The sequence below is a fragment of the Trichoderma evansii genome (assembly GCF_050947405.1).
Source record: "Trichoderma evansii strain SZMC 28006 chromosome Unknown GGI43scaffold_4, whole genome shotgun sequence".
NCBI classification, from domain to species: domain Eukaryota; kingdom Fungi; phylum Ascomycota; class Sordariomycetes; order Hypocreales; family Hypocreaceae; genus Trichoderma; species Trichoderma evansii.
The window spans coordinates 1,860,973-1,885,713 of NW_028145202.1; the positions used below are offsets into that span (position 1 = coordinate 1,860,973).

At 46.1% G+C, this 24,741-nt stretch overlaps 6 protein-coding genes across 6 annotated transcripts; 2 read left to right on the top strand and 4 right to left on the bottom strand.

Annotated features, from left to right (window-relative positions):
• Positions 1 to 1,892: 1,892 nt before the first annotated feature.
• Positions 1,893 to 2,706, bottom strand: GGI43DRAFT_298966 (uncharacterized protein). The gene is made up of 2 exons (XM_083201508.1): positions 2,281 to 2,706; positions 1,893 to 2,201 (listed from the first exon to the last, which is right to left on the bottom strand). Exons 1-2 carry the CDS (start codon positions 2,497 to 2,499, stop codon positions 1,992 to 1,994), a joined length of 429 nt encoding a protein of 142 aa, XP_083063593.1. The 5' UTR covers positions 2,500 to 2,706; the 3' UTR covers positions 1,893 to 1,991.
• Positions 2,536 to 4,207, top strand: GGI43DRAFT_398760 (2EXR domain-containing protein). The gene has a single exon (XM_083205253.1). It carries the CDS (start codon positions 2,914 to 2,916, stop codon positions 3,628 to 3,630), a length of 717 nt encoding a protein of 238 aa, XP_083063594.1. The 5' UTR covers positions 2,536 to 2,913; the 3' UTR covers positions 3,631 to 4,207.
• On the bottom strand, positions 4,169 to 4,994 carry GGI43DRAFT_432239 (uncharacterized protein; the record flags this gene model as incomplete). Its single annotated transcript, XM_083209535.1, has 3 exons — positions 4,169 to 4,204; positions 4,307 to 4,815; positions 4,922 to 4,994. The coding sequence occupies 3 exons, from the start codon at positions 4,992 to 4,994 to the stop codon at positions 4,169 to 4,171; spliced, it is 618 nt and encodes a 205-aa protein (XP_083063595.1).
• Positions 4,995 to 12,817: 7,823 nt separating this feature from the next.
• GGI43DRAFT_299075 (dicarboxylic amino acid permease) lies at positions 12,818 to 15,200 on the top strand. The gene is made up of 5 exons (XM_083201509.1): positions 12,818 to 13,382; positions 13,446 to 13,581; positions 13,643 to 13,952; positions 14,016 to 14,407; positions 14,469 to 15,200. The coding sequence occupies exons 1-5, from the start codon at positions 12,979 to 12,981 to the stop codon at positions 14,940 to 14,942; spliced, it is 1,716 nt and encodes a 571-aa protein (XP_083063596.1). The 5' UTR covers positions 12,818 to 12,978; the 3' UTR covers positions 14,943 to 15,200.
• A 16-nt stretch (positions 15,201 to 15,216) lies between these two features.
• GGI43DRAFT_398772 (chitin synthase I) lies at positions 15,217 to 19,498 on the bottom strand. The gene is made up of 4 exons (XM_083205254.1): positions 18,912 to 19,498; positions 18,324 to 18,520; positions 16,472 to 18,252; positions 15,217 to 16,407 (listed from the first exon to the last, which is right to left on the bottom strand). The coding sequence occupies exons 1-4, from the start codon at positions 18,928 to 18,930 to the stop codon at positions 15,684 to 15,686; spliced, it is 2,721 nt and encodes a 906-aa protein (XP_083063597.1). The 5' UTR covers positions 18,931 to 19,498; the 3' UTR covers positions 15,217 to 15,683.
• Positions 19,499 to 21,195: 1,697 nt separating this feature from the next.
• Positions 21,196 to 22,094, bottom strand: GGI43DRAFT_398779 (uncharacterized protein). The gene has a single exon (XM_083205255.1). The coding sequence runs from the start codon at positions 21,905 to 21,907 to the stop codon at positions 21,548 to 21,550; it is 360 nt and encodes a 119-aa protein (XP_083063598.1). The 5' UTR covers positions 21,908 to 22,094; the 3' UTR covers positions 21,196 to 21,547.
• Between the last annotated feature and the right edge of the window lie 2,647 nt (positions 22,095 to 24,741).

Consider the following 24,741-nt stretch of genomic DNA (forward strand, 5'->3'; position numbering starts at 1 on the left):
ACATTACGTCAAGTAGGTAGCATACGCTATGCTAAATGATGTCGTGTTTAGAGTCAGATCTAAGAGATAGATTTTAAGTCACTTTTGAGCTCTTAAAACATCCTTGGTGTGTTTTCTCAATTATATCAATCACACTCAATCTCCAATTATCCCAGCTCCTGTGTCAAAAAGGGTGCTGGCCATGATGCTGCTTTTTTAATGGAAACACCCCGAAGGTCACCCAAGTAGAGTTGTTTTTGGATTGCTAGCCATGTCAGTTCAGAAGGCACGTCAGTAATGCCATAAAGATGCCGGCAGTCATTCTCAAATATTGATATATCGTTATGGAGATTCTAGTTGACAATGAAGACAAAACATGACTACTGCTGTCCCCACTCGTGTAAATTCCCACAATATTACCATTTTTCATAAAATACAATTTGTAGAACTCTCCCTTCATATGACAACTTTGCTTTCGAGCGCCTGAAAAAGTGGTAGAGAAAGTTTTCGTAAGGTATCGTGTTCATCAAAATCGGTGCCCATCTCACTATTCTCCAAGTGAGCTCCATTTTGACAAAAGTATTGGATTGTTTCCAAATTTGAAACAAAAACAAATGCTAGACTCAAGGGCGATTTGAATGTAGAGAAGAATTTGATCAATGAAGGGATTATTCCACTTCCTCGTATTGAGAGATAACTGCGGGCGATTCTCATAAAAGCTGGCCCATTGAATGTTTCAGAAATAATCTTCAAAATAGAAAGGTTCAGCAAGACTAAGGATGGTAATATAGCTAACCGAGTCCTCGTACTGTTGGGAATTGAATCTGAAATATAGAAAGAGACACGGAATCGTTGAACAATATCAAGAAATACCTCCATTTCATGTGAGCTCCCTTTATACATGATTTCAGCGCGGTTTCAAAGAAGAAGCCATTCATACATTCTTAAAGCTGACAAAGAATGGCTTATGGCTTATATCGATGAGAGTTTGGTTGTGTGACCGAATGAACTTCGAGAACATCTGTAGTTCTCGCTATTCATGGCGACCTATTGTTCCCAAAAGTGAACAGCAGATAAAACTCCAGCTCATTCCGGGTGCTGACAATAAGATATCCATGGCATCGAGTTTGAGAGGATAATGCGTATGTTTCCATAATATTTCCCGTCTATTTATGAGCATCTTCTTTCTAGTATTTTGTATCAGTTTGTAACAAGGCAATATCATCTTCCTCCATAGCAACTAACAAGACTTCAGTGTTGTCGGGGGCCCAACCCAGTTTTAGACTTATAAGCGAAAGGAGCTTTTGAGGAAATTTTATATCTTTTTTTCAATAATGAAGATAGTATTAAACAGCTCTAGGATACTGGGTAAAAATCTGCAGAGTGAATCCCAATAGCTTTAAAAAGGTCTGGGGAGGCTTCAGATGTATCGGAGAGCCAGTAGATCAACATCCAGATACAATGGTGTCTTAGTATCCAAAACATTCGATGAGACTTGCTTTAAAAGCACTCTGAGCATTGTCTAAAGTATTCAACTATGCGATCAGCCGTTAGTTGAAAAGAAGATGATATGTGCGTTACTGATGTGATTTGAAATTCTTGTCTAGATCGAATTAAGATCTTGATGTCCTCGTATGCTGTATTAAACGTAACTGTATTGCCAAAAAGAGAATTTTGAGCACTAGTACAAGTGCAAAATTGAAACTGAATATATAATAGATTCGTCCATGGGAGTAGTATAAGTGAAACGTTGTAGCAGTTAATCGTAGACTATTTCCGACAAGGTTACTTTTGGTACGATATTTCCCCATCATGTGTTTGTCATCTCGGTTCGGGCCGATCGCCCGTATGTTGACGACTTAGAGGGAGAGCTGTGGAGATGGGCAGACTCCAAATATCCAAACTGCTGTGTAAAAAAAAAAAGGTCCAGCCGAGGCATCATGGTTAAAAGAGTTTTTGGGTTTGGATATAATGAGTTTAGCTCCCTATTTTTGTAGTTTCAATTTAACCGGTTAATAAGGCGCATCCTTCCGATTGACATGCTTGAGTAAGGCGCCAGATACAATGCGCTCGGCGGTCATTTGATGCACCCATGTGACTTCATTGAGGGGGTATAGCAATAACGTAGCGTGATTAGATACGATTAGCTGTCGCAGCTCGTCCAACTTTTGAGCACCTTGCGTGATAAGAGCCAGCTGAGAATCATGAAGCATACATGTAGTCTGTAAATTGGTTAGTGCATGGCGCTCAGTCGAAGCTGGCGAGACGTTCTCTTTCTTTAGACCGCCAATCATTGATTACGCGTATGAAGCTCCGTGTGTACTTCAGTCGAAACTGTAGACGGGAGAATAAAATTTCCAGCAAAGCTCTCCCATTACGATAGAATCGCCTATTCCGACACCAAAAGACATGATAAATTAATTCTACAATGTGAGATAAAGCGCCAAGGTCAAGTTCAAGATATGAGGAAGGGTTGTGCATCTGTGAATTGGCAAATAGGATAGGTAGAGCGGGTCTCATATGATAAGACGCCCAAAGGTGTTGACCGCCCAAATGTGTTCTTCCTTGTTTTTAGTGGCGTTACATGGGCAGAGCGATCTCGTTATCTGCAGGCATAGCACAAGGCATATCGGAGCTGGAGTGCACATGAACATGCGCATCTAGATACATATACCTGTGCCTTTCCGACAGATTTGCAGACTGAGCTTCTTCGGCTTGCAAAACGTCTGCCTTCAATCAGATATACTCGGTACCGGCGATTATACCGATTAAGATAATCCTGGGGCATTTCCATCCATCCTCGCATTCATCGCGGGCGTTTTCTGTCTGGCACAAAAGACACACTGTCTGGCTTTAAATACCCCTCAGTTCCCCTCCCAACAAACTAAGTGTTCTCCTCTCCTACACAGCGTGTGTTTCCTGTAATCTTCCCAGATGTCCTTTACCAGCCTTCCCTTTGAGCTCCGCTCCTACATCTGGAGGCTGGCTGTGACGCCTCGCCGCATCACCAATATACGTGCCAAAAAGAGCAAGGGCAACTTCAGCAAGGAACAGCGTCAGCAAGGCAAGGATATCCTCTACGAAATTACGTCAACCCCGCCCCCGGCACTCATGCATGTGTGCCACGAGTCTCGCCAGGAAGCTCCCTACCAGCGCGCATTCACCGCGGGCACAGAGCCGCGCTGGACGTGGGTTAACTTCGACCTCGATATTTTCAGCATCTCGAGCCTATACGACGTTGAGGGCATTGTCTCTCACCGATATCAGGTCCAGCAGCTTCAGATTCAGACTGCCGACACCCTTGACTGGTATGAATCGGCTACTTATTACGATAAGCTGAATATTCTCTTCGAATTAGAGAGCCTCAGGGAAATTCAGATTATATTAGAGCCTGGCGCCTTGACATGGGGAGACGTGTACGCGGAATGGGGCTTTGGAAGCTGTCCCAGATACAACATCACGTTCCTCGATAGAAAGTCCGGGCTTGTGTTCACTGGTTCTCAGCTAAAGATGGTGGGTGACTGGCAGATGGTGTTCTCGTTTGACAGCCAGGGAAACCCGCCCGCCCCAGATAGACTCTCGGATGAGATTAATCATGCTCTTGACGATTCTTGGCATATGACTTTAGCACAAATGCACAAGATAAATTAAAAAAGTGTGAATTTAACAAGTGTCTAGTATACCAAGTATAAGAATAAGAAGAGGATTATCTCATTTGGCGGTCAGGACTTTGGCACCAAACCAAATACGTTTAATATTCTGCGAGGGGCCGTCAAGCCGGGGAATCGCGATATTTTCCACAAGCATATCGTTCAATTTCTTAACAAGCACAACCTGGACGGCGTCAAACTCGACTGGGAGTATGCAGGTGTAAATACTGCTGCGCCATCTCTGGATGTTGGATTTGATTTGGCCCTGACACCGCTGACACCAAAATACTTAGGCTCCCGATGTCCCGGATGTCCCTGCCGGTGATGCTGACGTGCAGGGATTCCTTGGCCCAGATAGTCAACTTGGACAGCTACAGGGCTGGAGGGAACAATTGGGTTCAGCGACCTAATTGTATGTGTACGTAGCAATAAATTAGATAATTAGCTAGGGATTTCAGTTTTAACAACTTGGCAATTTCATTGATATATATGTGTTATACGTAGAGTCTAGATAAAACGCAAGTTATCCATGCGGCCTATTACACCATCCATTTGCGACAAGCCTCAAAGTGTCTCTGGAAACATTCGTCATACGATATCAATCTTTTGAACGACTCCCCATGGGCTTTCTCCAAAAACACATAAAAACTGGCAAAAATAAAATCTGCATAGCTTACCTGTCCACCGTCCACGTACGGTCCAGAGCTATTCTCCTTCAACAGAGCTTTCATCTTCTCCATACCGGACCTGGCAGCGGCCCAAGCATTCTCCCCCGCTTTATCCGATTCGAGGACTTCTGAAAGAGGCATACCGAGAAACTCTTCTCGTGTGCGATTGAAGTATTCAATACTTCCATCATTAAGAAGGGTAAATGGTATTCGGGGGGCTAACTCTGGTAAAAGACACAGTATTGTTTCTTCTACACTGGCGCGCGCCTTGTCGTAGTAACCATTGTCGAGATGTAACGAAGGCTCGGGGTGCAATTTTTCAAGCTCTCTCGCGATAACATTTGATTCCATGATGTAGCCAGCAGATGGATGTTTGATAGTTGGCACAGTGTACGGCTTATCATAGGAAGAGGGGGGATTGGGGGCGAGTCCGAAAGATTTGAGAGTTGGCGCTATATCTGGGAATTCTAGCCAAATCATTTCATAGGGAATTCCCTTATAGTTGAGAGCCATCCGTGCTGCACAATGGTTTATTAGCAGCCATATTTTCCAGAAAAGGAAATATTTCGCGTTGTGATGACGACTATTAATAATAGTTTCAGCTGAGAAACTGGAGAGACATACTTCTCCATACAAACACGGACCAGGCTTTGCCATGTTTGCTGGGAATATCGAATAAAGTTGGCTTATCAGACATATTTGTTGTTTATCGAAAGACGTATGGCATATAGAGCAACCATTGAGCAGCTTTGAGAAATAGCAGCCTTCATCCATCTTAAATACTTGCCTCTCGTATCACTTGAGATGAAGCGAATGAAAGTGCTAGAAGAGAGCAAGGAAACTCTATAATCAAATTCTCACTATCTAGACCACTTTCGGGCAGTAGATCCTTGGTACTCATCATCCCCAGAATTGATATAGTTTCTGAGGTAATATGGTGGCAAGTTGTGCGTGGAATTGCAAAGCTCTCCGCCATGGTGAGAAGTTTAAATTTCGGCTTGGATGAGTTGTTTACGATATTTGCGTAGTTGGAAGCAGCTATTATACTGTCGTATTGAGGGATATGCTACAGGTTAATAGAAAATCGACTCTTTGGCTCTTATACGCTATAGCTAGATCTATCAAGGTATAAGTTTGCGAAGTGCTTTTACATATAGATTCGTTGTCAATGCTACCAGTCACTGTTGTCATATCATACAAGTTTCAATCCAATTGCTTCGCACCAAGCCTTAAACTTCCACTCTTCTATCATACCCTCCTCCCCGTCCCGCCCATAAGCTCCAGCTGCCCAGCCTTCTGTCCAAATTGCGCTTGTTTTACTATTAACTCTAGCCATGTAGACAGTCTGGCACATGAATAGCCCACCAAGCAGCCCCAAATTCACATAGCCATTCGAATTTGTCTTCCAGTTCGTAATCTCTCGGGTGAGTCTCTGGCATACTGTCTCCAAATCGCGAAACCTGGATGGCGATAACGCCATGAGAAGTCGGGCTTTGACGAGCCAAGACACAATACATACTCCTTGTAATATTGGCCAGCTAGCGTGCCGCTGTCGCTGTGAATCGAGTATGGATTTCCTAAAGCTAATTTGCCAAGCATGGAAATTGTTGCTTGTGCTCTCGGAAAAACCATTGGAACTGCGTAGGTTGTACTCCATACCCAACCATTTCTATAGTTTTTGCAACTCAGCTGTAAGGCAATCTATGGCGTCTTGAACATCTTTTTCTAGAACTGGTACGGGAGACAAGACGATCTTGACGACTTCCCTACATATGCCAGGTCCTTCAATAATAAGTGACCATAATGACAGCATAGTATCATTTTCGTTTGCTGAATTTGACGACTTATTATAAAATGCCTCATTAAAGACTCTTTCCATATTTCTTCAGCTAAGAAGCATGGTTTGTGACTAAGGAACGCTTCATGAACCTGTAAAAGGCGTATGGTTTGTTAGTATGTACTTGGGTATAACATCCATCGAGTAAGAGTATCTACTAGTGGACCAGCAAAAGCAGTGACCAAAGCTAGTACAAACTCTGTTCGAAATCGATGGGCTCTCTGAGCTTGAATAAGTTTGGCTATACCCGCAGCATGCCGCGTCCAAGAATGTGAGGGTGAGCTACCATCAATAAGCTAAAATATTGTTGGTCATACATTAGCGGGCTGCCTTCAGTGTGACTCAGGTGCTTTAACATCAGTACCTCAAGAAATCCTAGTAGTTCTGCCGCACAGAGCGTTTCTGGCGTCATTCGCGCTTCTTCATCATCAAGTGATTCCTGGAGAGCCCTTAGGGCCTTGCCATAAAGGTTTAAGACCTCGAAGTTTCGTTCTGTAGAGAACCCATCATCCATTAACGTAATTTCCCGAAGACGCGCCGCAAGGCAATCTACGGCGTAGGTTAATGAAGTGGCATGTCCGTATTGGCATGGAATGAAAGACAGCAACATATTCTTCTGAGACAGCTACGGCCCGCACAATTCAAGTCTTAAAGTAGGAGATGGCTGTGTATTAGCTCCGATGTGAAGCCCGATGAGAGACTCTATAAGGTTTAGAATCGCAATTTTTTTCGTAATACCAGCTTCTGGGGTGCTCATTGGAAATGGAGCGGGGGGGTATGTCAGATGCTGGCATACATCTGGTATAATTTGCGCTGGAATAAATTAATCCTTTTCCGCTCCGTAATCATGGATCCTCGGAAGAGCCTCTAACGGCTGGTCGCAGCTTATAACTTCGCGACTTGTTTCTACTACCCATAGAGGCAGCTGTCTGAGGTGTTGTTTGCCATTGTTATCTCTCTGCCGTCGGGTTCTCGCAACGTTACGCATAGCATGTCGTCTAATCACGCCACGAATCGTCGGATCAGCAGGTAGCTCTGCGGTTTCGTATCCGACAAAAGTAAACGGTTTTCCTTGGCTGGTCTGGTTGCTACTAGTCATAACACAAAGAGGGGATAGTTACCTCTAGCTTATTTGCTTCTCCTGTCAGATGTATTCATTCGTTAATGGGAACTAATTCAGACAATATGGGAATGTAGATTAGCTGTTTGTAGTATCAGATGAATAGGCTAAACTGGCGTGAGGCTTGAAAGGAGAAAAGAAACATAAGACACGAAGTAATAATCTGAATAATGTATTTGCCTAAGTTGGAGTGACATATACCCAGGGTACTCGAAAAATGAATCTCGATATTAGTTCAACTAGGCATGAAATAATGCACGGTTTAGGTCGCTACTGTCGCCAAAGTCGTTTACAACGCTGCGGTTGCTAAAACTTTAACTATATAACAATATTAGATCAACATTTTATTACCGTATATGTATTTAAATGGCCACTAAAAGATTGTGCTTATGCGTCCTACTTTAGACTGACGTTCCTATGACATCGTAGCTAATTAGGGAGCAACACTCCCACGTAGTATAAATCGCATAATTGTATACCAATTTAGAAGTGTAAGATCGATAGCAGTAGGTAATATTATTGCTTATTTTGGCTCAACTAAATAGCTGGTGTGGAATCATGAAGAGCTAGGCGCCATGGTAAGCTTTATATTCCGCCCCAAGTACTAATATATGAATCCACCTACTGCCGCTTACTGAGAGAACTTTATTAAACGGGAACTATTTGGTTTTACTATTGCCATCTTATTTAGCACATATTTCCATCTCCTAAATATACTTTCAACAAGTCATGTAAAACTCTACCTATTGCTAAGATCTTTTCCCCTTCCAGTCTTTCTGACAACCTGGAATGCGGCTGGAAGCCACATCTTGAGCATTTTCCTTTCACGGTCTCGCCAGATAGTACCAAGCCACTCATCTATAACGTTTCACGAAGTCTAGTCCCACCGCAAACCACAGTCTCCTGCCTCAGCTCGGGCAATTTAATGCATTCGGCAGTAATATGCGATGTCCAGCCAATTATGTCATGACCTGTATCTCTTAGGGCTACCATCGCTTTCCGTATCACTGTCGTAATGGACAAATGCCATTTTGCGATGCCATTGTTAAAAAGACCAATACTTAATTTTCTTGTGGAATATATATATTATATTGCTTGAAGCCACGAGTGGGTGAGATGTGTAGTTATTGCTAAGGCTCGTGGAGAGTGATTTTTTTGAACGTAGAAAGTGAGTAGGATGGCTGCTGGTACATACATGTATGTACTCTTTGGCCGGCTACCATCTAGACTGGAACTTCTCGGTGTAGCGTTCGGCAGTTTGAAGAAGCTTCAGTACCTAGGTAGTTAGATAAAACATTACAGAAGATAAGATACATATTAATATAGGTATACTACATCTGAGGGTATAGAGTCATCATGTGGTCGTAGATAAAAAGCACATAGATTGCAGGAGCAAAAATGATTCCTTATTACCTCTATGTATCTCTTATCTTCTGCTGTGTAGCTTGAAGCTAGCACGAGATTAAAGTTCTAGAATCACCCTCGGAGGCATACTAGCATCAACTCATTCACCTTTGTAGTCTACCAAGATACTATTAAAGGTCATAAACAGCATTAGGGCCGATATGATAAGTAAACCTTTGAACTCTGTTCGTCGTTCTGACGTCTTTTTAACGATAATGCGGAAGACGTTTGACTTTTAGAAGTAGCTTAACATGAACAAGTGTCCGAAAAGATCTGTTCCTGCAGCAGCCCATCATGAAAAATGTAATAATCTCAATGGGTCGAAAGGCGAAGCATAGTGTGGCAAAGCTGAGAAGAGAGAGACAGTGGGGTATCACTATCTCAACATTAAATTACCCAGATACAACTACATTGACATGTACGTTGCATGTTATCGCGCTATCAGCCCAAAGCGATATATAGATAGTACTGCTGGTAATTGGACATCGCTAGTGTTCTAAATATAACAACGTATGTATCTCTTTCCTCTGCCATGGAAAGATGCCATCTCCACGCCGCTCTCCAGCCTAATAAGTCACGGATCTATTAGTACGTCTGCGGCTTTGATATTGAGATTGGACCCCACAAGAATAGTAACGAAATATCCCTATTTAAGTATGGAGCATTACATCTATTCGTAGTCGCGATAAAGTTTACTTAAGCTTATAGATGGGTTATAGAATGTAAACTAAGCGTTCCGTCTATCTATCGCTACAACGCTACAATCAATGTACCATGCTAGAGAAGCCACACAATTAAACGGCACCTCCACTTTTGAGACATGTCTCGTGATCCTTTGAGAGATTTAGCTCAGGATCCAACAATTGTGGGAGGCGGCTGATCCATCGCTGGAGACAGGATGGCAGTGCTCACCTGGTCCGTGAACTACACCTTGAATCCAGGCCCGACTTCCGATGGAACCCGTAGCGGGTGGCAGGACACATGTTAGGACGCTTGTTTGTGGAGCGATGTTCCGGTCTTTGGCCGAGACCCTCGCCCTAGCATGTGAATAGAAGTACTTGGTAGCATTTGCAGCGTAGCAATTCGTCTCTGGAAGCTGGGGATCCAGGGAAGAGGTCAGCTCTAGCGTACCCTGCATGCGCAAGAGCAGCGTAGAAACGGCTAGCTATTAATGCAAAACACCCAAAACGGAACCATGTAAACGCTACTATGTAGTTGGCATAGCATCTGAGATGCATCGTTCGGCGCGTTAGAGTCGTAGGATCATTGCATCGCCTCGCCTGAAGAAGCCTAATCCGAGTATCATGACTAGCAGTACTTCGTTCTTACCAAGATTCCATAGTATGGGGTAAAAGTACATGTACATCATACTGGGCTTTAGAGGCTTATGCCAAGAGTCAAATGCAAAGGACGCAAGTTGATCTTTGCTTCTAGCGCACAAGCACTCCGTGTTGGAGAATTGATAAGAGTCTTGGCGACACCTCCGCTTGAAGAACAATGAAGGCTCCTAAAAGACGGTGTGGAGAAAAGCAAGAAGATAATCAATATTCCAGATTCATATGAGCAAACAAACAGCTCAAGACTTTTCTTTATTTGAAGTAACTTTGAAGAATACGGTATGGACCAATTACGCAGCCCAAAAGGGCGAAATATTGAACAGGGAGTATATTGCGAATACATAGCGAGGAGGAATCAATATTCTTGGGTACTCGTATTGCCGTCCAACATTTTATGATGATTTTTGTACTTCTCATCGATGAGGGTAATTTGAGTCTTCTTTCACGGATACCGGCACGAGAAAAGGCACTCCGCAAGGACTAGCAGATGGCGAGATTTATAGATAAAAAGACGTCAGTTGCTACGGAAGTAATATGCCGTTCAAACTGCTGATGATTTATAGATCGAATTAATGATGCTGGGAAGGCAAGTTTCTTGATGCTGTATACATGTCAGAATTCAGAATAAAACCACCATAGCACAGTCCATCATTTCCCTCGGATCTGCTAGCTCTGTTCAGCTGTTCGGTGCTGCTCAGCCGCACATGATGAACCCTCTCTCTGTCCCCTCCTCACTCGTATGGACGCGAGGACGTGCCACCCAGCGGCCCTTGACCTAAGGACCGGGATAGATCACGTCAAGGGCCCAATTAGGCAGGTCGAAATGCTTATCCTTGGGTGCCGACAAATAGAAAAATCCGAAGGTCAGTGGCGTAGCGGGTCTAACAACCTTAAGATAACCTAGAACTAGGGAATCCACAGTAGCGGACGAGGCTTGCTTAGTGCGGGCATTGGGGAGAGAATTGTTCCGTCGCTCTGTACACGCATACAGCAAAGCAGGCTGTTGGCAGAAGATTGTATGGGCGCGAGACTCGCTGTTGCTGGCTGCGAGATGTAAACGAGTGAATGAGGTGAAACCTTAGAGGCGAGGCTACATGTAGTTATGAGGCCCATAGGTATCTAATCCGTCACTCAGAAGACATGGGAGAGAGATAAGGAATCCATGCGCCCAATGCTAGCAAATTTGCGCATCCAGGCGCCTAAAACCAAGAGCCGGAAGGTCGCTATACGGCGCTGCTAAGGATAGCCAACGGCCTCTGAGCAGCCTCCAGCAGCGCTAAGCGAAGTGCTTATCCTGCTAGCTCGCACTTCTAGAACCCTTCCTCCGCACAATAACGTGTGGCGCTTTCTAGCGGCTCCTTTCTCACTATTCAGCCAACCAACCACACTCGAATCAATGACCTGGTCAGGCACCAGCATTGCTCGCAAGGCCTTGGCACGTCTGATGAATGTATTAGGCAGCGTATTCACGGAGCCCTATTGATTCCACGCCGAGTCTTCAAGGGTTCCCCAATTCTCCAAATCACCCCAAGTTCTCTGGGTACGTAACTAGAATTGGCACCTCGGCTGATACTTTCTGGGATTCGAGAAGCTGCAATATTGGGGTCAGCAATGGCCATCGGTAAGCTGCTACTCCTACTTGTACTACAAATATTGCTGTTTATGATTTACCAACGGTATCAAGCGAATAGATAAACGATTTGTACCGCAAGCGGGGCGATGTTCGACGGCGAGGAACGCAATGACCCGACTCGTGGCAAACTGCCAGGGCCTCTCCGTCCATCTGTGCTCGCTCATTGCTAGGCGACGACTCGCGTACAGGTCAGCCCCAACTTCCCCTCGCATGGCACAAGATTGGTACTGCTGTACTGCCACCCGGCTTGAGTCAGGCGACGTGATCCGTCGCTGCACGCAATCAAGACATCAACACTAACTTTGTTTGACAATGCTACCCCGTATAGAGTACACGTGTAGACTCTCTACCTATCCAGGTGGCTAGAGAAAACAACTTGAAGGAAGCAACAATACAGAAAACATACAGCGGGTGCTCCGAGCCAAGACTTCAGGTACATGATGCTACACCAGTATTGACCAAAGAAGAGTTGCGATGGACACAAAGAGAAAAAAGTACAGGGACAGCACAAACCCCACGCGGCCAAGGCGCCATCATCAACTTTCCTCAGCCAGGGCCGTCGGACTTTGACCAGCGCTTCATCATCTTGCTAATCTACAAGGCTACAAGCACAGCATGTACTGAATGGCCTCCACCAAACTAAAAATAAGAGTTAGCTCCCTTGGCGGACGCGCCAGCAGTAGCGGCAAAGGGCGGTCTTCCAAACTCAATCTACCAAGCCACAAAGACCTCGTCCCCGGCACAATGCAGCCCATGAGGCCGTGCTCTTTGCCTCTCTCAGCTTCCTTCTCCACCACCGATGATCCAACTCTTCGGACTTTTTGCTCGTTTCTGCTTGCGGCTAGTCTAGCGATAGGCCTAGCCTGGTGGTAGCAAGGCCGAGATATGGGCACAGACCCCGTCCCCATGGCTTGGTATATGGGGTAGATTCGGGGCTTCCATGTGTACTTGTACATGCTCCAAATGCACATATACGGAGGCTGGAACGTGGAACGGGCTTGACTAAATGGATAAACCTAAACCCAATGCCTAATAGGCCGTGGTAGGTGCGAAGACATACTCCGTAATTCTCCATGGTCCATGATGGATGCCAACGGCCCCAGTACCCAGTCGTCTTGTTTATAAACTTCCGGGGGCTACCTCTTCCATAAGAAGAGTTTCCCTTTTATCCATCGTGGTCTTCTCTTCAGCCCTCTGTCGTTCCTCATCTCCAGTCGAAGACCCTGGTGTCCAAGAGTATCCGTATCGTGCGAGGAGCCGCCGTTGGGTGATTATAGATTACTCTTCTTACTTTCAGTTTTCTCTCCTCTCGCGACCGAAACCCGATCAGTTACCCAGAATCTCGCCGCCATGAGCTCTCAAGACGACGGGCTTTACGCCCATCATCCTAACACCGGTTATGGTCACGACGCCGAAAAGTTTAGCACCGGCGCTGGCAACTACGAAAATGTTCGCATTCGTGGCTTGGAGACTTCAGCCGAGACGTCTCTGCATCGCGGTCTCAAAGCTCGTCACATTTCTATGATTGCTATCGGTGGTGCTCTTGGTACAGGTCTCATCATTGGTACTGGCAAGGCTCTCGCTCAAGCCGGACCCGGTTCATTGCTCATTTCGTACTGTTTCGTCGGAATTCTCGTCTATGTTGTCATGGCCTGCCTGGGAGAAATGGCGGCCTGGCTACCCATGAGTGCTGGATTTACAGGTTACGCGACGCGATACTGCCATCCATCTTTGGGATTTGCTCTTGGCTGGACGTAAGTTATAATAATACTACTATGTACAGATTTGTAGGGTGAGGTCGCTAATGGAGACCCAAGATATTGGTTCAAGTACATCATCACCACTCCGAACCAGTTGACGGCTGCCGCATTGGTCATTCAGTTCTGGTGCCCTCGAGACAAGGTCAACCCAGGTGTCTTCATTGCCATCTTCTTAGTTACAATCATTGTCGTTGTATGTCTCTTTCTCTTTCTGATTTTTTTTTTCTGTTTTCCCTGCTCCTAACATTATACAGAATTACTTAGGAATTGAACTATTTGGCGAACTGGAATTCTGGTTATCGTCTTTCAAAGTCATCATCATCGTCGGCATCATCATCTTCTCTCTCGCCATTGCTTGTGGAGGCGGCCCCAACGGCGATGCTCCCGGCTTTCGATACTGGCACAATCCCGGGGCATTTGCTGAATTGTATGCTGATGGTGCCCTGGGCAAATTCCTCGGTTTCTGGTCTGTCATGGTCAATGCAACTTTTGCTTACCTTGGAACAGAGCTGGTCGGTGTCACTGCCGGTGAAGCCCAGAACCCTCGACGAAGCATCCCCAAGGGTATGTTTTCTCTCTTTGTACCATTCGCACTTCCGAATAGCAAGTACTAACGGTCTACCGCAGCCATCAAGCTTACCTTCTTCCGTATCCTCTTCTTCTACTGCCTCAGCATCTTCCTTGTCGGCATGATTGTTCCCTATAACAGCCCGGATCTCGCTTTCGCCAACAAGCAGTCCACTAGTGCCAACGCCTCGCCTTTCGTTGTCGCAGCCACTCTCGCCGGTGTCAAGGTCCTGCCGCACATCATCAATGCCTGCATCTTGGTCTTTGTCTTTTCCGCCTCCAACTCCGATTTGTACATTGCGAGCCGAACTCTCTACGGCCTTGCGTCAGACGAAGCTGCTCCAGCCATTTTCAAGAAGACAAACAAGCGCGGCGTGCCCTACCCGGCGCTTTTCCTTTCTGCTGCAATTTCATGCCTTGCGTTCATGAACGCTTCTACCAGCAGCACGGTGGTATGTTTCTCCGATTGTCCCTCATAAAGTAAGAAAAGTTTTATTCTAACACGATTGTTAGGTCTTTGGCTACTTTGTCAACCTTGTTACCATCTTTGGTATCTTGACTTGGATTTCTATCCTTGTCACTTACCTTTTCTTCCTCCGCGCTCGCCGTGCCCAGAACATCCCCGATAGTGCCATGCCTTATGTCGCTCCTCAGGGATACTGGGGCACCGTCATCACCTTGGGCTTTGTCATTCTTATTAGTTTGACAAAGAACTTCAACGTCTTCATCCACACTAATGGCTTGGATTTTGACTACAAAAACTTCATTACAGGATATCTTGGAATTCCTCTCTACATTGCCATGCTCTTCGGCCACATGCTCATCACCGGTAGCCGAGGTGTCAAGCCTCACGAGGCAGACTTCTACACTGGAAAGGATATTATCGATTCGCAGGAGGCGGACTATCTGGAACAAGAACAGATTAAAAACGCAGACAGCCAGGGTGCGCGAAAGTTTTACAACCGCTATGTTGCGTGGCTATTTTAAAGGCTGTGGGGGTTATAGGTTGTCCTGTTCCTTTGATAGATGGGCGAATCTAGGACTGTAGAGTAGACTGGGCTGGTTCTCCGTTTTTAAAATTATGAATGCATGATATATGGTGTATGCTACAAAGTATTGTCAATAGTATGATTATAGAGGTGAATAGATTCACATCCAGTACTCTGGTCGTTCTTCAAGTATTAGATTAAATGAAAGCCCAGCTTCTCCATGACAGGTAAACAGAAGGCGACATATTCACATATTCAATTGGTATTCAGAGTCACAAATATTTCATCATCATTCAGTGTATTCTAAAATATCTGCTATGCAAATGCGTTCCTGCAAAATAAAGAAAAGAACGGGGAGAAAAGAGAAACGCCACCAACTCACACACATTCGTTCAAAAGAACGCCCCGTCGTGTGTTGTAAAAAAAGGAAAGAAGTACCACACAGGCCGTAAAATGTATGCATGCAGGAAGACAGATAGTTACACGAATCAAGCTTCCTCTCGCCAGCTCTCCTTCAAGCGCAAAAATTCCAACCTGTCGTCGGGATGTGTGTTTTTCCCTTCCTGTCATAGAATATATATAAAAGGGGGTATAATTTAAAAAGAAATGATAATCGCATAATGTTTTATCGTAGCCCGCTGAGAGCTTTGTATAATTTTCTTCTTTGTTCTTTCTTTTCATCTCTTTTTCATTTGTCATCTTCGTTTTCAGCCCTCAATAGGGTTTACGCAGGGTCTTTTTAGACACCTCTGAATAGACGGACGATCAAGAACCACATGGCTCCCAAGAATTTGAAGCTGCTCAGGCCTGCAACACTCCAGAGGACGACAGCCATGTAAATGTTGGAACGCTCTGTTTGCTGATTCTCAGCATCCTGCGCGTTACCAGGAGTGATCCTCTCCAGGCCAGCTGAGCTCAAAACCACGGCTGCGAGGGCAAAGTTGGTAATCATCCAGATCAGCACGACACCAGTTCGTACACCTCTGTAGTAGTCCATCTGTTTCTCCTGCAGCTGAGCTTCTGTGGGCTCTGACTTTACTTCCTTGAACTTGACGCTGAAGACTGAGACTTCTCGCTGGTACTGCGCATTCAAATCGCCCTCGTCGGGAAGATCCGTTTTGCCCTGGCCGTCCTTGGTGTTGACGGAAGGCAGCTTTTCCACTTTATCGTCACCCTTGGTGCCCCAGGAGACATCGTGGGTGTTGCAGAAAGCGTAGACATTGAGAATGTTGGTAAAAGTCGGAGTCAGAAGCATGTATTGAAGGAACGAAGTAATCATGTGCCATGGATCGAACATGAGCAGAGATGCAATGAGCCAGATACCGTAGGTCGACATGACGGAAACGATGAGCGTGTAGAAGACTTGGTTCTTAAAAATCTCACTGATGCTGAATCCGCCTCCCTCGTGAATATCTGCAATGATAGCTTTGACGGCGATGAAGATGGCAGCAAACATCAAGTATCTGTTTAACTCGGATTAGCAAGCGTTCAGTTGGAAGGGGAAAAAAAGAAAAGAACAAAACATACATCATGATACCCGCCCAGAACCAGACCATGGCTGTGTAAAGCTTGCCAGAACCAGCTGGCCGATTACCCAAAGATAAGACGAAACAAGTGATCAGGCAAACGCCATACAACCACTCAAATACAACGCCGAGAATATTGCCAACTTTGCCGAGGAGATCGTCCGAGCCCAGACTCGTAATCAGGATTTTGAAGACCAAGAAGAAGTTGCCAATTGCGAACCAAGCAAAGATCATATTGATAGTGTTGAAGACAAATTCAATGAAGAATGCAATTTTTCGGAAGAACGAATGGTCAGAGCGGAAGAAGTCGTGGAAATGAGCAATGGCATAGATGGCAGCGAAGAAAGAGCCGTTGAGCCAACGACGTCGCTGGAGGACCAGTTCCGTCACTGTATCTGGCACATCAGTCTCGCCAGTGGCAGACTTGACGTACTGCAAGAGCCAGTGGCAGTTTCGCTTAGTGACTAGCTCGAAGCAGAGAATACGATCTTCGGCCAGGTACATGTTGGATTCGAAGAGACCTGCTTTATGACCACCATGGAGCGTTTCACCCAAGAAGTACTTTTCGAGAGGGCCTTGGCCGTTCTTGTCGTTCTGCAAGGCGACATATCGATAAGCTGAAAAGGCACCGGGCAAGACGGAGATGAAGCCAAAGGCTGATTCCAAGGGCTTATCCAGAATGTTGCTCATCTTGTACTCAAAGTTTTGCGTTGCAACAAGAGGGTTGATCAAGTTTTTGCCACCAGTACCCAACATGGCCTTGATCTCACCACAGGCGCCTCCGCACATGGGTTCCAGGTCGAACGCCTTCCACAGATGGTAGATGGAGCTACCACCTGGTCTTGTACCAGCATCGATGAGAACGCAAATGTTCGGGTCTAGAACACGACCAAACGCTTGGAAAAACCATCTGTGAGAGTTGATCTTCTTCGCATTCTTCTCTTTGAGACAGAAGAGCAGCTGGACTGGTGTTCGGCGATGAACGAGCGAGACAACGTCCTTGGTCAGCTGTAAGTGCGTCTGGGTGGTGTATTCGTAAATGTGCGCTGTCACGTCCTTGTTGTTCACTTGCTGCTTGGCGATACCCTCTTGGTAGACTCCAAGACCAGCCAGCACTGCCCTTGTCCGGGGATTGATCTTGGAACGACCGTCGCTGACAATGCAGACCACAATTTTCTTCCAGGCATCCTTGCCCCACGTCTTGCTATTCGGGCGGTTGCACATGTACTCTATGTTCTTGAAAACACCAACCATAGTTCGTGCAAACAGAACGTCGTCTTCATTGTACATGGTAACTACAATGAACAATTCGGTATGGCGAGGCTTGCTGAAGAGCCTCTGACGCAACGTAAAATTCTCATCGTAGAAATCTTTCGGATCGCAGGTCGCAGCTGAGTATCGCATGTGTGTAAACTCATCACGCTCGCCGTGAGGGTTTTCGCGCAGCAGCACAGGCGGGACCGGGCAATCAAGCACCAGATTACCGCGGTATAAAAGCACCTGCTTCACTGTTTTCCATCTTTTGATGCCACCCGTTGGTGTGACAGGCCGAGTCTCTTGCTGCTGGGTGAGAGGCTGGTCGGAATTATGTTGTGAGAGCATCGGTTGCTGGTCGCCATAGTCATCGAAACCGGGCTGCGAATCGTAACCGCCGTGGCCGAGTTGTTGCTGCGGCTCATAAGGAGCGTTGTAGTAGGCATCGTGATGGGCCTCTGGGTTTATTGAGTAGTCGGGCTGATATTGGTTGTTGCCGCTGTAGGAGGACAAAGCGTCCATCGAGGCCTAAAACAAAAACCTAGTCAGTCACCATATCTTTTCAATAGCTCATGAACAGCATAATCTCGAGTACTCACAGCGGGGTTAATGTGTAGCTGGTCGCTTGGGCTTGCCATTCGCCCAATATTGGGCATATGGGCATTCTGAGGATGATGCTGGCCATAGGGATTCTCGTCCATCTGGTATCCCTGCTGAAGCGGGTGTCCAGGCGACGGAGTCCTGTATGGGTTACCCCGAGGATCCATCTGATACTGATCGTCCTCGTAGCCGTGGTCTGCGGGTATAATTCGTTAGATGCGGTGAAAGATCAAAAAGAAACGAGCCAGTCGTCGAGTGCAAAGGAATCGCCAAACAAAGAATAGAGACTGAGTGAGACAGGAGAGAAGAGGGAAGGGGGAACAACACAATGATGCGCGCTCTAGGGCTAGCTGTATAGCTAGTATATATCACATAGCACGTAGCACATAGCCCGCCGCCCTCCCAGGGACCGTGGGGAGAAGCTAGCCAAGAGCGTCGAGCATCGCAATGGGCAGAAGATGAAGATGTCGCAACAGGGACTCGTAAGGACGAAGTGGGCAAAAGTGGGCGTTCGAGATTAAGCGGGCAGGGGTCGGGAAGCCAAGAGTCGTCAGAAGGGGAAATTGGAAGATTGCAAGTGTACATACCTAGGCGATTATACGACATGGTTGGAGCAAATCAATTGCCAATGCTAGTGATGGTACCAGATAGAGTTGAGGAAGCGAGGAATATAATGAACCGCGAGCTCTCTTTCTTCTCTCCCTTCCACGTTGCTTCTGGTGGCGCGTGGAATGGAGACACACCGGGAGTCGCCTCGTGTTTACGACACCGAGTTCAGAGAAAGAAGGCGGCGCAGCAGCAACTCTGCGTCGCCGTCGTCTGATGGTTTGAAGGAAGCAAGGGCCTGTGCGCGCACCCTGGGTTGGTTCAAGGCCTTGTTGAGGAAGGTCTCCAATGAGCGGCTTTGGGGTAATATGCAAGGTACGTCGGGTCCGTGTTTCTGTCGACTTTCGCAGATCACCTCTCGCGAAATGCTAGGGTTGGTAAAAACTTCGAAGTAGATACGTGGGAAAAGCCACTGTAGCCGCGGTGGATCCTCTCGCTAGAAGCTAAATCGTAATCGCAATTGCAGTAATCTGTCGGTGTGTCTGTCGTATCGCAAATCGGAGGGGGAAACGCGAGAGAAGGAAGGGAAAATGATGAGGATGTGAAAAGATCAAACGGTGGTTTCAAGGTGATGAGTTTCAATGAAGCTGGAGCCGACGCCCCAAAACCCCCCTTCAGATGACCCCCTTGGTCCAGCTGTCGGTTTCAGAGGTGCTAGTGGGGGTTTAGTGCCCTGTAGCGTGCTTGGGGTGGCCCTTGTGGAAGGCAGACCGTCGGGCTTTACTGGTCCACAGCGCTCAGCACCCCACCAATTGCCTTGGCGACCGGGGAGAGCAAACAGTGACGTCGATAAGATAGGCACGATGTACCACATCGAACTGGCCTTCGCTGCACAAATTCAGGGGTGCATTTGAGTGCTCTGTGCGCTGTCCTACTACACGTACCCTCAGCCTGTTCCTTATTTTGCATTGCATTGTATTTTTTCTGTGTGATGAGACCCTATTAATACCCGCTCCATCAAACATATCCACCGCGGAGGCGTAGAGAGGCGCTACTGCAATTAAGAAAGGGCGGCTAGATTGCGGCACGACTCCTCCGTACTGCAATGATCATCATGCGCGATATCATACCCATACCTATGAAGGTCCGAGCCTGCTACATGTCTCTCACATGACGATATATACATAGGAGTGTGTTCGTCAGCGCCACCATTCCGTCGATATTCATGCTGCGAGCATCCCCGATTTCCACTAACAGACAATCGCCTCGCCATTACGAGAAAGAGCTAAAAATAAACATTTGCCACGGATCTGAGAGAAAGCCTCCCGCAGTCAGCTTAGAAACAATAGCCCCAGCAGAGCTCAGCCTCGCCAGCACCATCCAATCATGGTCTCTGGTGGCGTCGCATAACGGGTTAAGGGCCTCCAAGCCTCTGTCCACGCGTATCATTTGTCGTCACGGCTGATGCGTCTACAGTAGTGAATTCAATCGCTCGACTATAGCCAATCTGGGGATCGCCTTTTTTGGAAAATTCTTTCTCCTAATGAAGATCAGCATGGCGTCGTTGAATTGCTCCAGATTTTATAATGGGCCACGCCGTTTGTAAACGGCCGATAGATGCTACTGTCAAAGACGAAATGGGTGTCCCTTTTTTGTTAGATAATTTTATAAGGTTTGGTGGGGCTGCAATGTGGCTCATGTGGCTTGTGCAAGAGAGTCTGGTACTGCCCAGGTACCGGAAAGTTCGAAATGGCTGTCGCGGGTTTTCTTAGTTAATTCAGTAACAAGGCGGCGGCAATCTATGGACTTGTACCTGTTGTTTTCCGCGGTAGGTAGGGCGAACACGCCGTATTTCCATTTCCTCTTCCTTCTTCCGTCACATCCCATGATAGTTTCCCAAAGAGGAAGGCGCGTCTTAGATAACGTTCCAAAGCAGAGGACCATTGTGCATAGAGACAATGCTATATAGGTATATTTTATAGTATTTTATCCTGTCACCATGATTCTATGAAAGAGCATCTTATTGCATCGACGCATTCGCGCGAAACGCCACGACTCCAGTATGTGCTTGTGCACGTAGCAAATGAGGGGTATCATTAGGCAAACTGGGGTGGCAGCCGTACAAATCTAACGCTGCATAATAATCAGGCTGCATTAAGAAGATTCCTAGGTCTACTTCTAGCCTTATATTTCCTTCCCAGTACCTTGTAGTCGATTGCGTCGCAAATCTTGTTTCGCGTTGTAAGGTTTAGTCTCTTGGAACATTCTAATCCTGATGGATCTAACGGCGACGTACTCGCGTGAGATTACTGGCAACCGCTTTGGGGATAATATTACAATCAACCAAGGTGATAATCATTACCACTCGCCTGATGATATAGGCCACTGGTTAACTTCGGTGCCAGGTGCGTGTTGATTTACTAGAAAGACTTGACAAAGATGCTAATATAAAATTAACGAAAGATACTGCGAGCGGCCGGACGCCGCTGAATGCCACCTCAAGCATCGACATTGCTGCGTGGCAGCTATGGCAAACTCTTATAGCCAGTGATTCAGATTATGTTCAATTAGTCGCCTTCTCTCACGACTCCAAGCTCCTAGTATCAGGATGCGGCACTGCAGGCAGGGCTTACTATAGTCCAGTTATAGGGGGACAATCATTACCATTAAACGGCCATTATGTACCCGGCAGGGGCAGCATCCAGCTCTGGGATCCAGATACAGGGCAGCTACAGCAATTCCTTGAGGGCCATACAGGTCCGGTTCGGTCAGTCGCTTTCTCGCACGACTCTAAGTTACTGGCATCAGGATCCGATGATAAAACTATCCGGCTCTGGGATCTGTGTACGCCGTTAGAGCAAACGGCGCTCGAGTCCATCGTACAGCTGTTGTTCCCCTGGCATCGTGCCACCTCAAGCATCGACGATGATAAGTGGCGGCTACGGCGAACACTCAATGGCCATGATGATTCAGTTTGGTCAGTCGCCCTCTCGCACGACTCCAAGTTACTCGTATCAGGATCTGTCGATAATACCATCCGGCTCTGGGATCTAGATACGGGGCAGTTACGGCAAATAATTGAGAACTATAGAGGTTGGGGTTTGTCACTTTTTTTCTCGCACGACTCCAGGGGCCATAGAGGCACTGTTCGATCAGTCACTCTCTCGCATAACTCCAAACTACTAGCATCAGGGTCCGACGATAAAACTATCCGGCTCTGGGATCCAGATACAGGGCAGCTACAGCGACTACTTGAGGGCCATACAGGTCCGGTTCGGTCAGTCGCCTTCTCGCATAACTCCAAGTTACTGGCATCAGGATCCGACGATAAAACCATCCAGCTCTGGGATCCAGATACAGGGCAGCTACAGCAACTCCTTGAGGGCCATACAGGTCCGGTTCGGTCAGTCGCCTTCTCGCATAACTCCAAGTTACTGGCATCAGGATCCGACGATAAAACCATCCGGCTTTGGGATCCGGCTACGGGGCAGTTCTTGCGAACGCTCGGGGGCCATACAAGTTCGGTTTACTCAATCGTCTTCTCGCACGACTTTAAACTACTGGCATCAGGATCCGACGATAAAACCATCCGGCTTTGGGGCCCAGCAGCAGAGGTTTAGGGGCTATAGGATCAATGTCTAACTCTGATATGTGGTAGCGAATTAAGAGCGGCCTTTAGGGTACAAGCTGGTACAGGTACGTAGACCCACAACTAACTAAACTGGACGCGCGACTAAAAATATTAAGTAACAAGGCCTACGACACCTATTTTGAAGTTTGTGCGGTACTTCCATAGTACATGACCACCCTCGTGCACAGCCACAGCTCTGTCTAAAATTGGCTACCCGCTATTATCCTTATTTAACAATAGAGGGACACCCATTTCGCCTTTGACAGTATAGCTCATAACTACTTAGATAGATAGCCATCTTAAATTCCCTTCTCTACACATCTTATCTCCTCCCAATGCAGCAAGTTTCAATGTTCTTAATAGGAAAGTTGAGGATAAAACAGTGCATGAGCAAAAGCGTTGCACAACCAGCCCACATGTCAGCCAGGCTACTTACTAGTCTCTATTTCTAGCATAACTCCTCCCTTTCAGCCTCAGATCTAGACTCTTGAATTTTTTTCTCAACCAAACAAATGCGGGGCTCTTAAACTGCCTCGCGAGGCATCTTGAATGCGGTACTGGGGTTTGGCTGACGTGTTGAACTGCTTCAGAGCTCTTTCCACTACCATAACACGGGTATCTACAGCTACGAGCGCAAGGTCTACGAAGTATACGAGTCTATTAACAAAAGATGAACATAAGTAACTTATTCAATACGCAGAGATTATAACATCTTTACATCTCATAAGCTAGAGTCGTAGGCGTTTTGCTAATTTGAGATGGGTACCAAACCCGTCTGTAACATCAATTGCGCCACCAACTGCGCAAGGTAGGTATAATGAGGTAGCATTCCAAGTTCGTACTTCTATATCAAGATGCGGAGTAAATAAGCTTAATTACTAATCGTATTCTCCGCATCGTCAGCAGCTTTCTCTTCCGAGGCGAGATACTACGTCGAGTGTCTCTCATCTCACTTCATCTATCGGTAAGACGAGTCGGCGTTACAAAGCACAACTATGAAAGGCGAAATATGCTTAATATAAACAATTACAGTAACACAGATACACGCGCTTGATTAGCAATTGCTTAGTATATGTGGCTAAATGCGTTTTACGCGCATCGTCTCTTCTTCTGACATAAGATATAGCCTAGGTAGTAAGCGAAAATTCGGAGGAGGGTGCCGAAGCTTTGGTTTAAGTTACATGTATCTTCATGTTCAAATTCCCGATTAGATACAGGCAAAATCCACAGTGCTTTTTATTCATCAAAATATACGACGGCGGACATAGCCTGGCGTTTGTCCCGACTTGATGGATAACCCTGTCAATCAATTAAAAACACATCGCAGATAATTCTAAAGCTTGTTTTTTTTTCTCTTCCGAATTTTCCAAGTAGTCTGGTAAGATTGACAAAGAAATCTGTCTAAATTCTGACATACAAAAAGAAAAAGAAGGAAGAAAAGCTCTCTCCACGTCTATGCAGGCGCGATCATATCGCAGAATAGCTCTTTGTTCAGCTTAGAAAGTGCAAACCATAAATTGCTTCAGAGCTCTTCCTACTATCATGGCATAGGTATCTGCAATTACGAGCACAGTCGCCCTCTTGTCAATGAATTATACGTGCATACCAACAGTAGAACACTATACAAGGTTAGTCTTATTAATCCATGTCAAAAACAAGGTTATGGGGCGAAGGTAATAGTCTCAGAAAACTTATATAGCATATGCGCCATCCAGAGAATTCCATCGCCTAGAGCCAGAGTCCCTTGAAATTTCTGCTGCTGGTTTTCCTCATGTTAGTCGCTATATCTATGTACAGTATACTACACCAACTACCTATATAGAATGCCCCATGCGCTATGCTAACTACATACATGTAAACACCTAGGGATTCATAGGTGTGAATCAGTGGATTTCCTCTATAATAAGACTAGAAAGGAATATTAGAAAGATTAATTAATATTTGGATCTTATGGTCTATTGGCTGACCAAGACTACAATCAATTTCATTACACAACAGCGGGATGGAAACTTCCAAGATTTATATCTATATACAATCTCTTAATTTAAATCCTACTACCATGACTACCTCTGTGTTCTTGAAAGTACTGGGGTGGAACTGTTCTCCGGAAAGCTGTCTTGCTCAGATAAGCTTCAGTAAGATAGTATAATAGCGACTGCACTTAACCGCGAGTTGGATGTACGAGATACGCACTCGCCCAGCACACTTGAAATCGCCTGTTTCGATTTTCACTAAAGGAA